Here is a 24,945-nt window from a genome sequence, read left to right on the forward strand (position 1 = left end):
CTTCAGGTGTATCAAACTGAAGAAAAGTACTATTGGAAAATTAGGCTGCTCTTTCAGTGTTTTTTTTCTGATAACCTGTTACAGGTTAAGTACCAGGTTGCCAAACCACAGCAGCTAACCAGAGCTACAGACCAGTTGAGTTCTATTGAAGATGGGATAGTAAACTGATTCTAACGAAGAAATTGCTAGAATATTAGACCAGGAATGGACTTTAGAAATCATGTTATCTGACACCTTTATTTTACAGCTGAGGAATTCTTGGACGAAGGTGTCCATTATATAAAGTCAGTTATAAAATAGTGCCCATAACCAAATTTGGGATGCCTGATTCCCTTTCCAAGTGTGCTTCAGAAGTTCTATCATAATGAAAATGTAACTAGGCCATTGGCCCAGCATGTGGATGTCTCGGGTTTGATTCCCAGTCACAGCACACAGGAGAAGTGCCCATCTGCTTCTCTAACCCTTCCCCTCTTCTCTCTCTTTTCTTCCCTTACTGCAGCCAAGTCTCAATTAGAGCAGGTTGGCCCTGGCACTTAGGATGGCTCTGTGGCCTCCACCTCAGGCACTAAAATGTCTCTGGCTGCAAAGAAGCAACACCCCAGATGAGTAAGAGTATTGCCCACTTGTGGGCATGCTGGGTGGAGCCCGGTTGGGGCACATGCAGAAGCCTATCTCTGCCTCCCCTCCTCTCACTAAAAAGAATATAGCCTGGCCTGTGGTGGCACAGTGGGTAAAGCATGGATTGGAATGCTGAGGTCACCAGTTTGAAACCCTGGGCTTCCCTGGTCAAGGCACATATGGGAGTTGATGCTTCTTGCTCCTCCCCCCTCCTCTCTCTCTCTCTCTCCTCTAAAATAAATAAAATTAAAAAAAATTAAAGAGAATGTAACTATTATTTTCATTTTTCCTCTAGTGAATTTTTTTTTTAATATTTTAATTTTTACAGAGACAGAGGAGAGTTAGAGAGAGGGATAGATAGGGACAGACAGACAGGAACAGAGAGAGATGAGAAGCATCAATCATCAGTTTTTCATTGAGACACCTTAGTTCATTGATTGCTTTCTCATATGTGCCTTGACTGTGGGGCTACAGCAGACCAAGTAACCCTTTGCTCAAGCCAGTGACCTTGGGTGCTAGCTGGTGAGCCTCATTCATACCAGATGAGCCCACGCTCAAGCTGGTGGCCTCGGGGTCTCGAACCTGGGTCCTCCGCATTCCAGTCTGACGCTCTATCCACTGCGCCACCGCCTGGTCAGGCAGGTGAATTGTTAAGAGGCTTCTAACACTGCCATGATCTCTTTGGGGGAGTTACAATTTTATGCAGTGAAAACATGTTTTTCCAAGTTAATTCTCTGAGGTCATGGGCTATTATTCATTTCAAAAGATAATACTCAAAAAATATTTATCTATGGAGGTAACGATCCATACAGCAGCATTTGTATTGATGGTTTTGGTGTAAAGTTCACACCTTGATGGTATATTGATACCTGTTATTAAATTCCATTAAAACTCCCACCTGACCTGTGGTGGCGCAGTGGAAAAAGTGTCGACCTGGAACACTGAAGTCACTGGTTCGAAATTCTGGGCTTGCCTGGTCAAGGTACATATGGGAGTTGATGGTTCCTGCTCCTCCTCCTCCTCTCTCTCTCTCTCTCAAATGAATCAAGTCTTTAAAAATATTTTTTAAAAATTCCATTAAAACCCCCAAATTCTTTGCTCTGATTTCCTTAGTACTGGGCCTCCCACCAGAGCTTTCCTATTGTGTTTTCTTTTTTGTCACAGAATGCATTGTGTCCCGCTCCAGAGTCATGTTGAAACCCTAACCTCCCAGTACCTCAGAATGTGACTATTTGGAGATAGGACTTTAAAGAGGTAATTAAGTTAAAATGAGGGCATTAGGATGGGCCCTAATCTAATCTAATCTAATCTAATGTCTTATAAAAAGAGATTAGGACATGCAGAGACACCAGGGGAAAGTCCATGTAAGGACAGGGCGAGAAGGAGGCCATCTGCAAGCAGAGGCCTCAGAGGAAACTAACTCGATCTTGGACTTCTAGCTTCCAGTACTGTGAGAAAATCAATTGCTGTTTAAGCCGCATAGTCTGGTATTTTGTTATGTGGGAACCCTACCAAACTAATACACTTTACAGATCCTTTTACCTTGTTGACTGGAGGATCTGTGGACATTGTGTTTGCAAGGACATAACAGGTAGAGAGGGGCTCAGGTAAATGGGAACGGGGGCTGACCCAGGGACCACCGTACAGTCATTACACTGAGAGGGTTGGCAGGTCTGGGTCAAGCTACATCAGCACAGAAGCAAAATTTTAAAAAATTGTAATACAATGATAGTCTTTGACCCTTAGATACTGAAACCAGTAGATGTCCCGGTCCTCTACATAAAGTGGCTTAGATCTATACATACAGCCGACCTTCCACATCCCTGGACCCCAACCATGGATCAGCAACAGTACAGGTACTTGCTGACAAAAATCCAGGTATAAGTGGACCTACCCAGTTTGCACTAATGTGTTCAAGAGGCCACTGTATATTGGTATTTGCTTCTTCTGAACATTTTACCCTATGCTTTTTTTACATATATAACTATAATGCAGTTTAATATTAATCTTTTTATTATGCAAATTTAAGTACATATTTTTTCCTGTTGCTAGAATCTTTGAGTCATAGTATATAATAAACTGCACTAAGTAGATACTGACCATTTAACTTGTACATTAAATTATGTTTAATTAAATACACTATTTCCCTATAATAGGAGATTTAGGTTGAATCCAATTTGTTCACTCTAATATTATCATGTGGCTTTAACCGGGGAAGCAGTGGAGATGGTGAGAAAGAGTAGGATTCTGATCTATTTAGAAGGGAGTCAATAATATTTGCTGATGAACTGGGTGCAAAACAAGAGGAAGTGGGGTCAAAGACGCCATATCAACTGAGATGGAGAAGAAATACGGAGAGAGGTCGGGAATTCAAGTTGGGAGTTCAGCTTTGGACATTTTAATTTGGGGCACCTCTTGATAGCCAGGGTCTGGAGGAGTCTGGAGTCATGTGAGACCGAATGAGCGCTGTAAGTCTGGGAGTCATCCAGTAGAGAGGTGGTATTTCAAGTCATGAGATTGGGTAAGATCACCAAGGAAGTGACTATAGATACATAATAGGAATAAGAACTGAGCCCTGGGGCTCTCTGCTGTTAGAGGGGGAAAAAAGAAATTGAGGGGCAGGCAGTGAGGTAAAAAAAAAAAGTCTCCCCAAATTTCAATTAGAAATAATTCTTCTCTGACAAAGTTGAGAGTGGTCTGCACGAATTTTCTGGATTTCTGATATTCCATTCATCACTGAGGTAGTTTAGAAATGTTTGGAAGTCACCTTACTATTAAATGTCAAAGAATACCAATTTGAACAGAAAACATTTTATCTTTGAGGTTGTATATAACTTGAGAGAGGGACAGACAGGGATAGACAAGGGAGACAGATGAGAAGCATCAACTCACAGTTGTGGCACTTTAGTTGTTCACTAATTGCTTCTCATATGTGCCTTGACCAGGGGCCTCCAGCTGAGCCAGTAACCATGGGGTCATGTCTATGATCCCATGCTCAAGCCAGTGAGCCGGTGCTCAAACTGGTGACCTCGGGGTTTTTTTTAAAACTTTTTTTTTTAATTAATTTATTTTTTACAGAGACAGAGAGTCAGAGAGAGGGATAGACAGGGACAGAGAGAGATGAGAAGCATCAATCATTAGTTTTTCATTGTGCATTGCGACACCTTAGTTGTTCATTGATTGCTTTCTCATGTGCCTTGACCATGGGCCTTCAGCAGACGGAGTAACCCCTTGCTTGAGCCAGCGACCTTGGGTTCAAGCTGGTGAGCTTTTGCTCAAACCAGATGAGCCCGTGCTCAATCAAGCTGGCGACCTCAGGGTCTCGAACCTGGGTCCCGTGCATCCCAGTCCGACACTATCCACTGCGCCACTGCGTGGTCAGGCGACCTCGGGGTTTTGAACCTGGGTTCTCAGAGTCCCAGGTCAATGTCTATCTACTTTCTGCACCATCACCTGGTCAGGCAAGGTTGTACATAACGTTTTTAGAATAGCATTCCCTACATAAGATTAAAAATTAAGTGGGTATATGATAAATGATGAAGGTATTCATTTAGGAGGCATGCTGTAAATTATCACAGGCTGGCAGCTTAACAGAAATGTATTCTGTTTTGAAAATCAGGAAGGCAGTCAGGTCCCTTCTGGAGGCTCTGAGGGATATCATTCCGGGCCTCTCACCTAGCTTCTGGTGCGCACCTTATTCCTTACGCTCCTTGGGTTGCTGAACTCCCTGCATATGGCTCCTTGTGTCCCTCTGTGTTTCAAATCTCCTCTCTTATAAAGAAACCAGTCACTGGATTTAGGACCCATCCTAAATCTAGGATGATCTAATCCCAAAATTGTTCCATCTACAAAGACTATTTGCACATATGGTCACATTTATAGCTGTAGCAGGTTAGGACTTGGATATACTTTTTTTTTTTTTTTTAAGATTTTATTTGCTGATTTGAGAGAAAGGGACAGAGACAGAAACATCTGTTGTCCCACCCACTTATGCACTATTTTTTGCATGTACCCTGACCAAGAATTGAACCTGCCACCTTGGTGTGAAGGGGACACTATAACTAACTAAGCTACCTGGCCAGGGCTTGGATATACCTTTGAGGAGATGCTCTTAAACCCACTACAGAAGATAAAAGGGTTTACAGAATCAGAAATAAATTGCAGGCCAATTCCTAAAATATATAGATAGAAGTTGCTAAGTACTAGTTTTGTGGTTAAGAACAGCTAAAAAGCCCTAAAAATAAATGTACGTAAGCACTATTTTCAAATTAACTGGGAGAGCATACCAATTTTAATTACTCTTTATTGATAAAATAGGCTCCTATGCACTTACATACCTTCAGACAGAAATTTCAGGTTCTGCTTTAAAAAAAGCATGGGATGGAAACCTGTTTCTATATAACAAAGTAAACATTTAAACACCAAGCTCTGAAAATTATATCTACATAAAGACTAAGAATAAATTAACTAATCTGTTTACAAAAATAATTATTTATCAAGTACTGTTTTGTAATAGAGCTGCCTCAATGAACTACCTCAGACTTAACTGTGTAGCTTCTTTTCTTTAATTCTAACTTGGCAAAAAACTATAGGAATGAATGTGCCATCAAATTAAGGGATACTTTCCCAAAAATGAATAGAAAAGTTAAAAACAAAAACTGTCATTTATTTATAAAACATTAAGGCCTCTGAATGAGAAGAAAAATCAGTTTAATATTTGGGTCCAATAGCCCTTTTCTATTCATTCAGTCCCATCAACCCCACTTATCCCAAACCTAAAATAGAAAAATCCTGAAAAGTAGTTTTTAATTTTACCAATATATGAAATTATACATAAAAATTGCCACATAAATTTTTAAAATTTATACTCAAAAGTAAATTTTCTATTGTGCTAATTTTAATATGTATTTAATATAAATGAACATAATATATTTAATCACATGTGACACTCCTTTTATCTTTTTATTCTATATTTACTAAGAAAAATTTAGATTTCAATTGATGTTAAAGCACATTCTATTTCTCGTGGCTTTTAAAATTTTACATACTGGATATGTATTTTATAAAGAAATAAAATAAGTACTTTTAACTTCATCATATATTTTGTCCCTCTTAAAAAGGTTGTAAGAAAAAACGGTTATGAAGACAAAATGGTGCTTAAGAACAGATCAAGAAAGAAATATTTTTTAAATTTTAATTTACTTTTCCATTTCCCTTAATAGTTCCTTTTTAAAAAGGGCTCTATGAGGCAGAGGATTTCCCAGTTTACTTGGACATAACCATACCTAGCTTGCTTTATCAAACATTGTAACTCTGTTAAATGAGCTTCATCATATCCTTACAGATCAACCTGAGAAGAGAAATATCTCATCTTCATTATTTATTTAGAACCAAATATTCTTTCAAAAGAGTAGTTTAACCTACTAAATATGTCTCTTTATAAGATCTTCTTTCTTAGAAAGTAGTCTTCTTTCTCTTTCAATCCTGAAATGCTATTTTCTTCTCTTAGCAATTATGGACAATTGTTTGCTGAGTATTAATTATGGTAAGTTAGCTAAAATAAATACCTCTTTTATTTACGATGCATAAAAACATTTCTACAGCCTTTCAAACTGAAATTTCTTTGCCGAAAATTTAAATGGGAAGGTAGATAGGCAATCATTAATGTGGAAGTCTCATGGTACATAAGCTATTTGTTAACATTGACATCAATCAGGGAGGATAAAATTTAATATGATGATCTTCCATTCACCAAACTGTGCCAAAATTTGTATTTTAAAACTGTGGGATAATTTTATGAATTGCTGAACATTTACTGGGAATATTCCTATTTATCGAGGTACAATCCAGAAAGCAACAGCACTACTGAAAGCTCTTGGTAAGTTCACTAGTCACTGAAAAATCTTCAATTTGTTCAGAAATTACCAAAGTCTTAGTTTCTACCTTTCAATTATATTTTGGAATAAAGTCTATGACCAGAAACTATGATTTTGTTGTTGCTATCTCTTAGAATGTCATTGTCAGTGCACTGTACACATTATAGGAAACACGGGTAGCTGGGGGTTGCTTTCCTGGTACTCATTCACTGCAGCAGGTCCGTCCCAGGGACAGTCTGGGCCTCCTCAGAAGCTCACACTCTTCAGCTCTTTCTCAGACTCAGGTCACTGTTGGTCACTAACGCTGATAAAGACGTACTTTCTGATACATCATCTTTTCTAAGGTTCAAAAATGATTCTCGAGTTATTTGAAGGATCTCTCTCAAGCCTTTGTTTTCTTGCTGTAAGAAGGCAAACAAAAACAAAGATGCAGTCACCAAGCAGCTAGCTACAGGAGTACTAACTTCAAAAGAAAAGCCAAACATATGACAAATAAAAAGCAAGTTCTGTAACTGACAGATATGTACTAAATGATACACGCAGTTGAAACTGACAACTTGAATCCAGAGAATACTTTTTTAAAGAGGTAAGAATCATTTGTTCACTGTCTTCCACAATTCCAAATCTTATGTATGCAGCTGTAATTGTAGACAGAACCTCAGAAATCACAGTAGAGATGAAGAAAATAACATCTAAGTTTATATGTATATAAACTCAGAAAGTCTGTGAATAACAGCCTGGGACCAGAGCCTCCTCTTAGTACTGGAATGAATTATTTCACACAAAGTCAAGGATAATGATTTATGGGATATATATTATGGCATAAATCTCTGTATGAGTTTTCACCCACATTCACAATTTAAAACTTACTTCAAGTTGAAAAATTCTTTCCTGTTCCTTACAACCCTGTTGCTCATCAATTTCAATGGCCTTCCTCATTACTGCTGCCATTTCAGTTATCTGGTCAACATGTGCTTGTAATTCCTGAAAAAAAAAAAAAAAGATGGGAACTGCAAATTAGTGAAATACTTTTATTATTTTTATTTTTGGACCCTCTTTTTATAACATCTGCATTGCCACTTAAGATGAATGTAGTAGTCATGCAGAATCAAGTACATGGCCATTTAGTACAAATGTAATATATCACACATTTACAAGGAAGCTATGATTGTGCTTTTGAGATCAGATTTCTGTTAGACTAAAAGGATCAGCAGCACAATTTAAACCCACTTGTACAAACAGTCCTCATATTTCACATTCCTCAAACAACTTTTTTTTTTGCACCTACCTATACTATTGATCAAAATAGTGGGAAAGATAAAAATTTCTGACACAATCTTTTTTTTTTTACTTTATTTCTTAACTTTTTTTTTTAGAAGTTTTCATGACTTATAAATCTTTTCTGTATTATTCGTGCCTAAAAATTTATCTCAATCCAATCTAGAACATCTCTATATTATAATCCTCTTTGACAGTGGAAACTATCTTGTTTATATTTACCTATTGTTCAGTATATCACAGATGAGTAAAATGAACATAGTTCTATCTACTTTTAAGTGTTAAATTAATTGGCATTCTTTGCAAACTGTTCTTAATATAATTTTAGTAGAAAATAGACATTCACTTTTTTTGTGTGTGTGCAACAAGTAACATGAATTTCTTCCGATCTCATTCAGTGTGCCAGGCACGGTGCTAGGCAACAGAAATATGAATTGTTAAGACATGTTCCCTTTCTTCAAGGAGCTTACAAATCAAGTGAAAGATACAGACAAAACATTTAAATTCAACATAAACTTGAGAATCATTTTTTAAATGAAAAGCTTCTACAGACTAGTGTTCACAGGCAATCGAGGGTTTACTATATTAAGGCCAAAAGTTAAACATAGGAGTTAATAGTTCCCCAAATAACCATTAAGTCTCTTAAAGAGTTGCATATTCTGTATTTGTAGAAAAGATTTGAACAGAACCTCCCAGTAAAACTAGTAAACTATGGAAGAAGATGAACAACAAATGGGAATATCCTTAGTAAACACACATTTAATATCCTTTGAATGTTATTTATTGATTTATTTTAGAGAGAGAAGGGAAAAAAACCCCACCAATTTGTTGGTCCACTTATTTGCACATTCATTGGTTCATTTTTGCATGTGCCCTGCCTGGGGATCAAACCCATAACCTTGGTGTTATGGTTATCACCTGAGCTACCTGGCCAGGACATATTTAATATCTTCTTAACAAATAAAAATGCAGGTCCTCATATTATTTTAATGGGAAAAACTATACCATGCTAGTAAACAGAAAGGGTAAAATAAAGGACTCATTGACACTGTCCAATATTGTGCTGTTTAAATTTATATTAAGTAAAATAAAATACATTATAAAGAAATTAGCAATTCAGTCCCTCAGTTGCATTAATGATGCTTCAAGTACTCAAAAGCCACATGTGGGCCAGTAGCTTCCATATTGAACAGCGCTAATAAAGAACATGCCCATCATCAGAAACTATTGGACAGTTCTGAATTAGATTATGGTAGCAGAGAATGATATCAAGACAAACATCTGTCATATTCTGCAACATGATTAAAATCCCTCTTAATACCAAAGGAGCATATAAAGTTTAAAAGTAAGTTAAGAACAGGTAACTGCATCAGCAAATTGAATAAGGGTAATGACTAAAAATTTTGACTACAAACAGCTTTCTCAGTTGCTGACTTGGTATCCTATGGGACCGACCTAGGTTAAAAGACAATACAGGAAGCAATTCTTTGCCTGTAAAATGAAAGAAAACAAGATACCACTGTTTTTTCAGGACAGAATGTATTCTAATAAAATCATGAGATAAAAAAACCCAATTCTTCAAACAGAACAGTATCTTTATAGGCCCAGTTCATGGACGGCTCACTCACTACAATAAAGTCTTAGAGAGGTATCACAGATCTTGTACTAGGCACAAGAGGCCGAGACCTGCGCTTCAAAAAAAACTGTCTTTTTTTTTTTTTGTATTTTTCTGAAGCTGGAAACGGAGAGAGACAGTCAGACTCCCGCATGTGCCCGACCGGGACCCACCCGGCACGCTCACCAGGGGGCGATGCTCTGCCCCTCTGGGGCGTCGCTCTGTTGCGACCAGAGCCACTCTAGCGCCTGGGGCAGAGGCCAAGGAGCCATCCCCAGCGCCCAGGCCATCTTTGCTCCAATGGAGCCTTGGCTGCGGGAGGGGAAGAGAGAGACAGAGAGGAAGGAGAGGGGGAGGGGTGGAGAAGCAGATGGGCGCTTCTCCTGTGTGCCCTGGCCAGAAATTGAACCCAGGACTTCTGCATGCCAGGCCGATGCTCTACCACTGAGCCAACTGGCCAAGGCCCCAAAAAAACTGTCTTATAAGGCAAGAGGTGTCAGCAAAAAAACCCTTGAAGTGTCTTGATGTCTTGACATGTCTCTCATTTGTAACTTCTGTTTATATTATATTTATTTCAACTTTGCTTAACCAGCCATAAGATTAAAAAAAAAAAAAAGGCAGTTACTGGTAAGACACAGTGGAGAATATACTACTACACCTAATAACATATAAACAAAGGCATTTTAATTGTAAACTCAGACAAGAGGATTACAAACTGTCAAAAATCTGAGTTAAGAGTTCATTTAATAATTTGATCAAAATTTTTATGAAATCAAATTAAAATCACTGCCAAGAACATATCTTTGATGCCCAGAAAGTAACTGTTTCAAATTTACTAATTTGCAGCAACAACTAATAAGAGCAAGAAAAGAAAGCTGGCCGGAACCACCGTGAAGGCCTGCCACTGTGTAACAGTGTGTATGACAATGCACGAGCATTAATGACAGATTTAAGGTTTCTACACTGAATATTTCTGCATGGCTATCAACGCACAGCAGTTTAATACTTAATTTTATTGATTTGCTGATCTAATCTAGCAGAAAAATTCAATGTAAAATAACTTTTTAAATGGATAACCTCTTCCACCCACATCCCCAAAATTGACTGTTTTATTTAGTGTACATTCTGATTTGCTTCCAAGTGCCTCCTCTCCAGTCCATGCTGAGGTGCTTCAAGGATGTGTCGAGATGCATCAAGGAAGAATCCTTCGGAGTTGTTACGATGTACCATGTCAATCTGTAGTATAGAGTCATTATAATGTTAATACGGACATTATCCGTAATTTAAAAACTGAATGAGTGTTAGTTCATGCGTGTTAGCCAACTGTTTTTGAAATGTTTGCTTTTTTAAGATTTCCAAAAAGGCATCTGTTCAAAAATAATGAAAAAACAGGTATTTAGATGAAAATGAGTTCTCACTTTGATTTTTAAATGTGTGTTCAAAAAGCTTGTAGATAAGGGTAAAATTCTTTATTACAGTAGTCTGAAAAGGGTTACTCCAAAATGCTGTTATGTGTAACTGTTCCCTCTAAATGTATTATAAAATTATTTTTGTGTTTAGGCATGTCAGAGCACTGGTACCTAAACACATTTCAGAATCTCATATTTCTGCACCTTCTTCATACCAGTTTCTCTGCTCACCCACTTCTGATTGTTGACACCCAACCCCTGCTAATTCAAGATTGAATTTAGATGGAGTTCTTCCTTTCCTTATATCTTTCCAGTTTCTCTTCATGAGAACTAATTTTGCTTCCTCTAGTAGTACAGAAATAATTCATGTTTCTACTTTAGGATTCAGTATATCCTACCTGATATCAGATAGTTACGACCTAGGATACCAGGTCAGTATCCTAGGTATTTAGGTATCTTATTCAGTCATTCATCTTATTATTAAATTACTAAACAAGGGCAAGTATTAATAGATGTTTGTTTAATTGAGTCAAAGTGTCTCCTTTTTGGGAAAAATCAAAATCACAAACATTAATAGGTATTAGTTAGAATTAATAACAAGTAACTGAATAGTCATTTTATGGAAGGCAAGGATCAGCACTTACAATGAGTTTAATTTACATAATTTAAAAGGATTTATAGCTATCTTAAGAAATGTTTTATTTCACTTCATTAATAAAAAAAGCTCTGGTGAATGGTAAAATCTAATGGGTTTTAGAAAACATCCACTTCTGTCACAGCTCCTACCAGATGGGTCTAGCAAGCTATAGTATCTTACTCTTAGCACTTTTTTTTGGTCAGAATAGTCTTTTCTTTAGATCTTAAAAAAATTTCTTTTGTTATTAAACATAAGAACTTCTGGAATTTCTCAAGAATATATTTTTTAAGCCAATAATCATAAATCATTCACCTTTGTACCTTTAAAAAAACTCTTAAGGTATCCATTTAAGTGTAAATATTTTTGTAATAACCTCAACAATAAATACATTTTATTTTCAAAAGACTGCTACTTAAATATCTAATGTTTTCCTTTTGGTTAGGAGATGAATATAGCATAATTCGCTAACATTAAGCCCATATTTATTAATTTAATATACTACTTTACTATTTGACAAAGAGGTATCTATTACTAACTTCCTCAATACATAAAGTTGTAACACAATGACCTATTTACTAGGTATTTCATTTTAATAGGACAATTAATAATTTAAAAATACTTACAATCACCGAGATGGAAGAAACATTTTAAAGAATCTAAAATGTGTTTCAGTAATTGAAAAAGATAAAATGTCTTATAACAATCAATATTTCTTAAATAATATTAGTTGTAACTAGTAAGTCAGCTCGCTGTTATCCATTACAGATAATAGCCTAGTAATCACAATCTGTTCTAATACTTTATTGCATACCAGCAGTTAAAATTCAGTTTAAAATAAAAGATAAATAGTCAATATTATTCTACTTGTCTTCGTAGCAGTTGTTAGCAAACTCAGGGACATACACAAAGGGAACAGACACAGGATGACAACAAGTATGATGAAAAAAGGAAGAACACTTGAACCAGTTCAGCTGTCTTTAAAAATGATCTTCCTGATAAGTGATATGTGGGGAGGGGAGCAAAATTGTAATATGTTGGTTCTTTTCCTCTCCCTAACCGGTATTTTTTCCATTCTTAAAGTTTAGATGAATTAGCCTTATTCAGAAAATACTTTTAAGAAAAACAAATCTTACCTTTGTGTTTAAATTTTTAAATGTTTTCAGTGTTTCAATTTTTGCTTATACAACTGATGTCAATAAACAAATCTATTTTAAAAATAATTCTTAAAAGCAGATAACCTTATAAAAATATTGAATACTTACCTTTATTTCCCAAATGAAGTTTAATTTTTAATATATATTAAAGCTATTAGGAACAATGGGAGTCAGACAGTAAATCAAACAAAATGATATATAAGAAATGAAAAAATAGTAAGTAGAAAATGTCAAAAAAATACTCAATATGTTAGCTATTTGTGTCATTTTTTAAAATATCTGAACACAAGTTAACCAATAATCCTTCTTTTCTACTTCAAACTATATTTATAGAATGGATTACCTTGGAGTGCTGCTCTTTTAACTTCATTATTATACCCGGATCATCTTTTTTGCTAGCCATTAGCAACCTAAACATTTGTTCCCGATACTTGCTCATTATAAGTTCCAGAGCAGACTGATGTTCTTCCAGGGATGTACGTAATTCTATCAAAAATAACAGTATATTTTATTCAAACTTCAGTTAAAGATGTACAAAATATTTTCTTCCATATTACAGTTATTAAAATAGCAACTTATAAAGAGAGTATTTTAAAAAGATAACATGATGGATAAAATATTAGCTGTATAAGAAATAAAACATACCAAATGGAGTCCTTTATTAATTTTTTAAATGACCATTTAAGACTAATTTTTTGAGAATCATTTCAAAATTTACTGAACAATTAGGTATCAGATGATGCTCTATATTAGGAATACCAAAAGGCAATGGAGGTCAGAGTGTAGTGAAAAAATATATATATATAAATAATTATAATACAATATGGCAAGTGCAGAGAGGTGCTCTACTCAAATATACATGAGAAGTCTGTGAGGAGATACTGGTGGAAGCTTCACAGAAGTACAGTATTGAGATGAACTTGCAATCCTAAAGTTAAAAAATAAGGTAAAGGACAGTCTCTGCAGGGAGGCATGAAAGAGAATGGTATGTTCAGGAACTAGTTTAGGATGGCCAAAGCATTCATGAAGAAAAGAGTGGGAAGAAGAGGCCAAAAAGAAGGTCTGGAATTGACTTTGAAGGCCATTGGATAAGGAAATAAGTACATAATAAGTCCTCACTGTCACTGATAGGTTCTGTGACTTTAGCAAAATGATGTTTAACGAATTCAATTTTACCAAAGTCTAATTGATACAAACAAAAGTTAAGTTCATACAGAATCTCACCAACATTAAACAAAACATTGAACAAAATTATACGTATTAGTTGAGGACCTGCTGTCAATGAAGGTTCTTAAGGAAAATAGTATCAAATATATATATATAATTTTTTAACCTTATTGGAATAACACTGGTTAACATAGTTACACAGGTGTCAGGTGCCCAATTCTACAACACATCACTGTACACCATATTGTGTGTTCACCCCCACAAGTTATCCATCACCATTTATCAACCCTATGCCCTCCACTGACTCCCCCCACAATCTCTACATTGTTGTCCGTGTCTATAAAGATATTTTGGCCTTTTTTGCTCTATTCTCTCCACTTTCCTCACCCAGCCTCATGACCTGACAGCTGTCAGCCTGCTGTCTATGTATGAGTCTGTTTCTATTTTACTAATTAATTTTGTTCATTAGATTCCACATAGAGGAGAAAGCATATGGTACTTGTCTTTCTCTGATTTATTTCACTTAAGCATAATAATTTCTAGGTCTATCCATGCTGATCAGATATATTTTTGAAAATTATCTGATGCCCGTGTTGAAGATGGAGTGCAGGGGAAAAGAGAATGGAATCAGGAATACCAATGAGGACAGATCAGGAAAAGACTATGAACACCTAAAGCAGAGAACAAAGCAGTGGGACTGCAGAGAATGAAGTTATTTCACAGGTAACAGCAACGGCATAAAATGGATACTTATGGTGAGAATCTAAGAGAACTCTGAGCAAGGTAAACATTCAAATGTAGAACAGGATAGAAAGCAATAAATATGAATTAGACATTGAACTACAGATGAGTTAACATAAAAAAGTCTAGTCAATTGTTTTCCCATTTTTGACAATATTAATTGATCTCCAGCTGATAGCACAATTGCAAATAAAACGCTCTTTTGATTTGCTATATGGAGTAATAATGTATCTTGCCTTTGTTCTCTTGCTGCAATTCTCTGATCTGTCTGTTTTCTTGCTGGATTCCCATAACTAATGTAGACCGCGGTCGGTGTCTTGCAACTTCATTAAGTTCTTGAATTTCTTCCTGATACTAATGAAAATATAAAAAATAAAATAAAACACACATAGGAAGAAAATATAAATCTGAGACATATATCTGATAAGGATCTAATAACCAGAATATATAAAGAACTCTCATAACTGAATGATAAAATAAATAACCGAATTAAAAATGGGAAAATAAGACAAATAAGTTCTGGGACCATGTATAGCATGGTGGCCATAGTTAACAATTCTGTATTATATACTTGAAACTTGCTAAGAGTAGATCTTAAATGTTCTCACCACACACATGCAAAAGATAATTACCGGTATGTGAGGTAAGGTAAATGCTAACTAACCTTACTGTGTTAGTCACTTCATGACATGTTTATCAAATCATCACGCTGTACAATGTCTTATGTTGATTATAGCTCAATAAAGTTGGAAAAAAAACTGGCAAGGATTTGAAGAGGCATTACATATGAAATATACATATGGCCAATAGCACATGAAAAGAAGCTTAACATCATTTGTCATTAGGACATGCAACTCAATACAAGATACTAGCCCCAACTCCTAGGATGACTTTAATCAAAAAGATAAATAATAACAAGTGTTGGGGAGAATGTACAGTAATTGTAAACCTCACATATTGTTGATGGGAATGTAACATGCAACCACTCTTGAAAACAGTCTGGCAGATCCTCAAGAAGTTAAACATAGAGCTATTATATGACTCTCAGTTATATACTGCTCAAAAAATTAAGGAATATATCAAAATGAATAGGAAGCGATAAAATAATAGAAGCATTTGATTTTTTTTTTTTAAACAGGGAAAGAGAGAGAGTCAGAGAGAGGGATAGAGACAGACAGACAGAAACAGAGAGAGATGAGAAGCATCAATCATCAGTTTTTTGTTGCAACACCTTAGTTGTTCATTGATTGCTTCCTCATATGTGCCTTGACCGCGGGCCTTCAGCAGACCGAGTAACCCCTTGCTCAAGCCAGCGACCTTGCGTCCAAGCTGGTGAGCTTTTTCTTTGGTCAAGCCAGATTAGCCCGCACTCAAGCTGGCGACCTCGGGGTCTCGAACCTGGGTCCAAGCATCCCAGTCCGACGCTCTATCCACTGCGCCACCATCTGGTCAGGCTGATTTTTTTTTATTAAACAAAAACATCAGAAAAGCAAATGACAAATCAAAAAGTTGTTCAATTATGCAAAGAGATGCAAGGCCAACTTTTATTTCATTGATGAAAATGCGCTATACAAAAGGTCGAAAGTTGCCTGACCAGGCGGTGGCACAGTGGATAAGAGCGTCGGACTGGGATGTGGAGGACCCAGGTTTGAGACCCCGAGGTCGCCAGCTTGAGCTTGGGCTCATCTGGTTTGAGCAAGGCTTACCAGCTGAGCCCAAGGTCACTGGCTCGAGCAAGGAGTCACTCGGTCTGCTGTAGCCCCCTAGGTCAAGGCACATATGAGAAATCAATCAATGAACAGCTAGGGAGCCCCAAGGAAGGGTTGATGTTTCTCTTCTCTCTCCCTTCCTGTCTGTCTATCCCTCTCTCTGACTCTGTCTCTGCCATAAAAAAAAAAAAGGCTGAAAGTACTGGAATATCTGCATGTCCCCTAATCTTGAAAGTGCACATCCTGCTATTTCCCAGCCCTTGCAATGCCCCTGCAACACGATTTGCTAGAACACAAAGCCTGGAGAGTCATAGGATGTCTTGAAGCTGATCAAACACAAACAACAGTGGCAACAGCACTTACAACATCCCAAAGCATAATTAGCAGACTATGGAATCACTTTCAAGAGACTGGCACAGTACGAAGAAGACAAGGGCAGGGTTGCCCATCTACCACAACAGCAAGAGACAACCACTACTTGATCTTACTGGCAAGAAGGAACAGGCGCAGCAAAGGAACAGAGCTGCAGGGACGGTTTCTTGCTGCCAGTAGATGACAGATATGCACCCAGACCATAAGAAATTGGCTCCATCTGTTGGACTGCATGCCCGACAAGCAATGGAATGCATTCCATTATCTGCAGAATACCATAGAACCCGTAGAAGGTGGACTGATGAGCATCGTCATTGGAACCCTGATGAGTGGTCAACTGTTCTTTTCCCTGATGAGTCACCGTTCAGTCTGCAGCCTGACAATCATCGTGTCCTGATCTGGTGTGAAGGAGGAGCATGGGAGAATCCACGTTCCATGTGAGAAATGGACTCCTTCAGTGGTGGTGGAATCATGGTGTGGGCTGGCATCAACATTGGTGGTCGTACTGACCTCCATGTCATCAGAAATGGATTGCTGACTGCTGTCAGATATCGAGATGAGGTCCTGCACCTTGTAGTGGTATCTTATACTGGAGCAGTTGGAAACAACTTTCTTTTCATGGATGATAATGCAAGATCGCACTGTGCACATCTCATCAACAACATGCTTTAGGAGACAGGAATCAAACGCATGGACTGGCCTTCACGTTCTCCAGACCTGAATCCCATTGAACATGCTTGGGATGCACTGGGAAGACGTCTGGCAAACTGTCCGATGCCTCCTACACACTTCTTGAGCTGGAGGTTGCCCTGGAGCAAGAGTGGCAGAGGATCCCACAAGAACTGCTGGACGATCTGATCCTGTCCTGCCCCACTGCTGTCAGTGTTTTGGCAGTCTTGGGTGACCATACACCCTACTGAACAGTCAGTGTGTGGCACTCTCGTCCAGTCTGACCTGCTTCTGTTCACCCTCACCAATATGTCACCTGCTACTCAATCACGATAATTGAGTGTGCATCTCATCTGCATAACTGAACAACTTTCTTTGACTTGTCGTTTGCTTTTCTGTTCTTCTTTAATAAAAAAAATAATCAAATGCTTTTTTTATCGCTTCATATTCATTTTCAAATATCCCCTAATTTTTGTGAGCAGTGAATATCCAAGATAACTGAAAACATGCTTACACAGAAATTTGTGCAAATATTCATAGCAGTATTATTTATAATAGTCAACTGTCCATCAATTGATACACAATAGACACAATGTGATGTATTCTTACAAGGGAGTATTATTTGGTAATAAAAAGGAATGAAGTACTGCTATCCTCTACAATATGGATGACCATGAAAACACTGTTTATGCAAATCCATCAAGATAGATTAGTGATTGCCAAGGGCTAGAGGAAGGGAGATAGGGGCTTTGGAGTCAAAAGAATATTCTGGAATTAGTGATTATGGCTTCACAACCTCTGACTATTCTAAAATCCAATAAACTGTATCCTTCAAAAGAATTTTATGGTATACTGTATCTCAACATATGCAAAATAAATGCAAAAAATATCTTTTTGTAAGTAGGAATCTAACTTTAAAATTGCACTCCTTTATTTTCAAGGCATTTTGATGAACCACTTAGTAACATAGTCATTATAACATTTCTGGTTCTAAATTTTGTTGTCAAACTTTTTTTTTTTTTTTATAACTTAATACCAGTATACATTCACTGGAATGCATGAGACAAACTGCACAGTGAGGGAGGTATATAATCTGTTTTGGACAACAGAGTTGCAAAACATAGTAAACTTGTTCCATTATTTCTAAATGGGGAAAAAGCAGGTATGAATATACACTTTCCCCACTGGTTTCCATCATAATATCTGAGATTTTAAAATGGTAGCTAGTCCATGACCCACTGGAAAGTCCTTCCATACAAAACTAGGGGTAACAAGAAGTGAAGCCCTTTTCATGTTCTCATCTTCTTCTTCTTTTTTTAATGTTTATTTTATTGACTTTAGAGAGAGGGAGAGAGACAGGAACACAATCTGTTCCTGTGTGTGCCCTGACCAGGATAGAACAAGCAAACCTCTGTGCTTCGGGATGATGCTCTAACCAACTAAGCTATCCGGCCAGGGCTCATGTCTTCTTTAAGTGGCAGCATTAGGTGAAAAAATGAGGTAGCAAGTACAAATGCAGTAACAACACAAAGTAAAACTACATACTGCCCTGCATTTCAAAAACATTTTTTTATTGTTAAATAACATCACCTATGTACTTTTATAAAGAAAAATATTTATATAGAAAAAATATAAACATTTCCACATTATAAAAATATGAAACAGAGCAAAATCTGTCTGCATTTGTAATTATTTTGTCTTTGTCAAATGTATTTAGACTGAATAAATTAATATTTTCTAAATTCAAATGTGTATCTGCCAGAAAAAAAGTGATGAAGTCTATAGGTTTTATATATAATAAATACTGCTCACAAAAACTAGGGGATCAGGGAACATGCAGATACTCCAGTACTTTCAGCCTTTTGTATAGTGCATTTTCACCAATGAAATAAAAGTTGGTTTTGCATCTCATTTGCATAATTGAACAATTCTTTTTGACTTGTTTGCTTTTCTGATGTTCTTGTTTAATAAAAAAATCAAATGCTTTTTTTATCACTTCCCATTCATTTTGAAATATCCCCTAATTTTTGTGAGCAATGTATATGTCACCTGAATACGACAAAATTATATTCTACTGTATAGTAAAACAAATACAGTCAAGCTACTTTTACATTTTAGAGAGAGCATTAAAAAAACTAACTAAATACTAATTAAGCAGAAGTTAATGACTCAAGCAATACATAAATGTCAGTGACTGCTTTTTTTTTTTTTTTTTTTTCTGAAGTTGGAAATGGGGAGAGACAGTCAGACAGACTCCCGCATGCGCCTGACCGGGATCCACCCGGCACACCCACCAGGGGCGATGCTTTGCCCACCAGGAGGCGATGCTTTGCCCACCAGGAGGCGATGCTCTGCCCCTCTGGGGCGTCGCTCTGCTGCGACCAGAGCCACTCTAGGGCCTGGGGCAGAGGCCAAGGAGCCATCCCCAGTGCAAGGCCATCTTTGCTCCAATGGAGCCTTGGCTGCAGGAGGGGAAGAGAGAGAGAGGAAGAGGGGGGGTGGAGAAGCAAATGGGCGCTTCTCCTATGTGCCCTGGCCGGGAATCGAACCCAGGTCCCCCGCACGCCAGGCCGACGCTCTACCGCTGAGCCAACCAGCCAGGGCGACTGCTTTTTTAAGAGAAAAAAAAAAAACTAGAATGAACAGAAAAAAGACCACACCTGCTTCATGGCTTCTACCCGCTTGTTGAGGGCCGTGGTCTGCTCAATCAGGGCCTCCGCCGCGTCATCGTGATCTCTCAGTCTCTCAACAAGAGCTTTAGCATCAGCAAGTGCCTTTTCAATTGTGCAACTCATTTCTAAAAGAATATCGATAATTAAAATTAAAATCAAGTCTCAAAACACAGCTGACATGATCATCTTATTTTCGTTTCACATTAACACAGATACACTTCTGAAGCTACATTTATTACTGTCTAGGGAAATATAACATTTAAGAACGCCTGTGGTTCTGCTTCTGTTAGGATGGCACAATCTTGAAAGTGAATTTATAATCTTTGAAAAAATTAGAGCATAAACAAACAACTTGCAGACATCATCAGAATGTATGTAAAATACCCTGAATTTATGATAGACAAAAAAGTACACATCCAATGAATATATTTTATATCATACAGAAATTGTGCTGCTAATGAAGGCACCCCCTTGTCATTTGTGAAAAACATGTCACTTTATTAGTCTGTTTCTATAGTCAATGATTGTCAGTCTTCGACTACAAGATCCTTCCTAGCTTCTGCTTGGTCAGGTGACCTGAGACAATGTTCACAAATGCACACTACTGCTAGCCAAAGTGGCCTCTATGTGTTATGCTTCATCACAATGTCAACCTTCTTCTGGAAGAACTTTTGCTTCTTACATGAAGTTACATTATAGTCCTCTTTCACCTTCCTTAGTAAGTGGCAAAAACATATTTTGTTTTGTCTTTCAATGGGAAACTTGAAATATAAAAAACTTTTTCATCTCCACCCCCCTCACCCTGCGCAATTATCAGCTTTTTCTCTATATCTATGGCTTGTTTGTGTTTTGCTTATTCATTTATTTTAGATTCCACATATTAGTGAAATCATATGGTACTGTCTTCCTGTGACTGGTTTATTTCACTTAGCATGAGACCCTCTAAGTCCATCCTTGTTTTCTCAAATGGCAATATTTCGTATTTTATTGCTGCATAATATTCTACCATGTGTCTATAGACTTCTTTATCCACTAATTTCTCCCTCTCTTTTTCTTAAGTGAGAGAGGAGGGGAGATAGTGAGACAGACTCCCACATATGCTCTGACCAGGATCTACCTGGCAACCATGTCTGGGCCTGATGCTTGAGTACCAAACTATCCTCAGCACCTGAGGCTGGCGCTTGAACCAATTGAGCCATTTTCAGCATGTTGGGGCTATACTCAAACCAATTGAGCCACTGGCTATGGGAGAAGAGGGAGAGAAGGGGGAGAGAAGCTGATGTCACTTCTCTGGTGTGCCCTGACAGGGAATTGAACCTGGGACATCCATACACTGGGCCAATGCTCTAATCACTGAGTCACTGGCCAGGGCTCCATTAATCTCTTGATAGACATCTAGGTTGTTTCAAATTTTAGCTATTGCTATTCATGCTGCAATGAACATACAGATGCTTGTATCTTTCCCAGTTTTAGTACACGTGCTGCCAAAGTGAGCATGCATATATCTTTTTGAGTTAGTGTTTTGGTTTTATTTTCCCCAAAATAAATACCCAAAGGTAGAGAAAGCTATATTTTTAATTTTTTGAGGTATATCCATGTTTCCATAGTGGCTACACTAATTTACAATCCCACACTGACAGTGTGTGAGGTCTCTCTTTTCTCCACATCCTTGCCAGCACTTATTATTTGTTGATGATAGCCATTCTGACAGGTGTGAAGTGATATTTCATTGTAGTTTTAATTTGCATTTCCCTGATGATTAGTAATGTTAAGCATCTCTTCATGTCTATTAGCCATCTGTATGTCCTCTTTGGAGAAATATCTATTCAGGTCCTCTGCCCATTTTTAAATTGGGTTGTTTTTTGGTGTTAAATCATGAGTTCCTTATATATTTAGGCTATTAACCCCTTATCAGATGTACCAGCTGCAAATATCTTCTATTCAGTAGGTTGTCTTTCGCTTTGGTGATGGTTTCCTTTGGAGTGCAAAAACTCCTTAGTTTGATGCAGTCCCATTTGTTTATTTTTTCTTTTGTTGCCCAACCCAAGAAGACATAACCAAACATATTGCTAAGAGCAGTATCAGCCTGACCTGTGGTGGCACAGTGGATAAAGTGTCGACCTGGAAATGCTGAGGTCGCCAGTTCGAAACCATGAGCTTGCCTGGACAAGGCACATACAGGAGTTGATGCTTCCTGCTCCTCCCCCCCCTTCTCTCTCTCTCCCTCTCTCTCTCCTTTCTAAAATGAATAAATAAAATAATAAAAAAAACATTAAAAAAAAAAGAGCAGTATCAAAGAGTTGACAGCCCATGTTTTCTTCTAAGATTTTTATGGTTTCATGTCTTATATGTAAGCCTTTTATCCATTTTGAGTATATTTCTGTTATGTGGTATAAGAAAGTGGTCCTATTTAATTTCCTTGCATGTGTCTGTCCAGTTTTCCTGGCACTATTTATTGAAGAGAATAAAGGATTTGTCTTTTAAGATTTGAGAGGTTTAGATCAAGGTACTTGAAAATATAATAATCAAAAGGATCACTAAAGGATCCAATGTCCCACACTGACTAAAACACAAAAGGACAGCTATCCAAAATATGTCCAAGATCCTCTTACAAAGGAGATATTAACGTCCAACAATGCCTTGTCCTTCCTCTAAACTGAGGGGAATTATCTAAAAAAGGGGGTGGGGAATTGTGATGAGACAAACTGACTTATAATAAAGCATTTGAAAATCAAGAGAAAACTGTAAAAGACTTGAGAAACAAAGTTTCTCAAAAGACAAGATAAACAAAGTTTATCTTGGTTTAATAGAACAATTCAAGTACTAAATACCTCCAAATCTCAGGTCCCAATCCCTAAATGATATTACTGGGACCACTATCTGAATAATATGCTCTGTAACACAACATCTACAAATTTAGTGAATAAGATATTTCCAAATAAAATGCCTAAGACTCCTACATATGATCAGATAAGTAATTCTGATGAGACCTATACTGAGTAAACTTAAGTTGCCAAAAACCCCCACAAAACTATGTTCCCAGAATCCTCTGAGCAAAAGAATACATAAGCATAGATGAATTGGAACAGAGCCCTGAATCTACATGAAGCCTTCCTAGATACTAAATCTTTCCCTTTGCAATATAAAAAGGTTATGCTGTGTTCTGGGAACATTAATTCAACAACATGGCACCTAAAACCCACTACACTACCTATTAAATCCTATGCCTTCACTCAGTAGCTAAGGCTTAGCCTCCTGTCCTGAGAGCAATAACCAGCCTCCACTAAATTAGTCAAAGCATCTTTAGAGCTTTCACCAGATCATTAAGGGCCTCATATAAAACAACAATAAAGTCATAACAAATCCATGGAGAAGTTCAAAAATTCCACCACAGACTCAAAAAAAAAAAAAAAAAAAAAAAAAAAAAAAAAAAAAAAACTGGTCTAACAAATGCCAAAAAGAAACATGGGGTATCAAGTTATAAAATCCATTAGATAAGAGCTCCCACTATCAGAATGGCTACCTGATAGCACTAGATAAAACCTCAAATGGACACTGGAAATTCCAGCAAACATCTCATAACAGCAAGAAAAAAATTTTGCTACAATGTTGCACACTGATGGGAAAATGTCTTGGATAGCAAAGATGTGGCCCAGTGTTTGTAAGTAAATTAATCTGAAAAATTTGTAAAGTTGAAACAGATTAAAACCATTCTTTAAAGATATTTTTTTAATGTCTCACACAGGATTTAAAAGTAACTTCTCTCTATGGTTTACTAATATGCAACATTCCTAAATATACTAATATACTAGTATGCTTGTGTTATAGATGGGTTAAAAATCCCTGTTGAAAAGCCATAATACTCAGAATGGTTAAAATAATATTATACTTTGTATGTCCTACCAAAGACATTCTAATTTATCAAATAATATGAAAACATATTTAACTGGAACAATTCCTTATGAATTTAAATTATGCAGCGCTTTGCTTCTTTCTCAGAAATCTTCCTGTTTTCATCATTTCCCGTCCTCAGTAAACCTCAAACAAAATAAATCCAAGACAGTACAAGCTCAGACACATCATAATCAAATTTCTGAAAACTGAAGACAAGAAAAAAAAACACCTCAAAAGGCCAGTAGAAGTAGAATACTTAAAGTGCTGTCAACCCAGAATCCTACGTCTAACAAAAATAAATAGCCTTCATATATATACAGATAAAAAATTATTCTCAGATGAAGTAAAAAACAGTTCATTTCTAGATCTGTTCTAAAAGAAATTCTTCAGAGATAAGCAAAATAATATCAGAAGGAAACTTAGAGAATTCAAAATAAAAGATTAACAAAAATCATAAATATCTAGGCAAATATAGTAAACTATTCTCTTCATGAATGCTTTAAAATGACAGATGTTTGAAAACATGAATTATAACTTTTGTCTGATAAAATTTTCAATTTGTGAATATAACTACAACATAAACACAGGAGGTAAAGGAGACCTATATGCAGTGATAAAATTTCAACATTTCACTTGAAAATATAAAATGTCAATTGTAGATAGAATGTTAAAAATTTACATACATACATATATATATAGTAATTCCTAGGAAAACCCCCCAAAAATGCTGTGCAGAGAAAGCAGTTAAAATCCATAAAAGACTAATTAAAATGAATTAAAAATAGTAACTCCAAAAAAGTGAAAAAAGGAAACAAAGGAACAAAATAGTAATGGAACAAACAGAAAACAAATGATAACATGGTGGACTTAAACCCAAATATATTAATAATTACACTAAATATAAATGTTCTAAACACACCAACTAAAAGACTATCAGAATAAACTTTAAAAGACAAAACCAAACTATATGTTGTATATACAAAACTCACTTCAAACATGACATAAGTAGGTTAAAAGTAAAAGGATGGAAAAATATACATTACATAAACACTAATCTAAAGAAAGCCCAGTGCTAATGAGCACACGAAAAGAATTCCAACATGATTAGCTACCAGGGAAATACAAATCAAAACC

The 24,945-nt window shown here is 36.7% G+C and overlaps 1 protein-coding gene across 2 annotated transcripts in view; it reads right to left on the reverse strand.

The window, feature by feature from the left end:
• Nucleotides 1-4,903: 4,903 nt before the first annotated feature.
• FGFR1OP2 (FGFR1 oncogene partner 2) overlaps nucleotides 4,904-24,945 on the reverse strand; it is a 37,154-nt gene continuing 17,112 nt past the window's right edge. Inside the window, exons 2-7 of one of the 2 annotated variants that reach the window (XM_066265957.1) lie at nucleotides 19,906-20,042; nucleotides 14,732-14,849; nucleotides 12,931-13,073; nucleotides 10,510-10,623; nucleotides 7,365-7,478; nucleotides 4,904-6,895 (exon numbers count right to left, since the gene is read on the reverse strand). In XM_066265957.1, coding sequence (XP_066122054.1) covers nucleotides 6,758-6,895; nucleotides 7,365-7,478; nucleotides 10,510-10,623; nucleotides 12,931-13,073; nucleotides 14,732-14,849; nucleotides 19,906-20,040 — 762 coding nt within the window. In that variant the 5' untranslated portion in view covers nucleotides 20,041-20,042 and the 3' untranslated portion in view covers nucleotides 4,904-6,757. The remainder of the gene's footprint in view (nucleotides 6,896-7,364; nucleotides 7,479-10,509; nucleotides 10,624-12,930; nucleotides 13,074-14,731; nucleotides 14,850-19,905; nucleotides 20,043-24,945) is intronic. The other variant, XM_066265967.1, reaches the window with a different exon arrangement.

The sequence above is a fragment of the Saccopteryx bilineata genome, chromosome 1 (genome assembly GCF_036850765.1).
Source record: "Saccopteryx bilineata isolate mSacBil1 chromosome 1, mSacBil1_pri_phased_curated, whole genome shotgun sequence".
NCBI lineage: Eukaryota > Metazoa > Chordata > Mammalia > Chiroptera > Emballonuridae > Saccopteryx > Saccopteryx bilineata.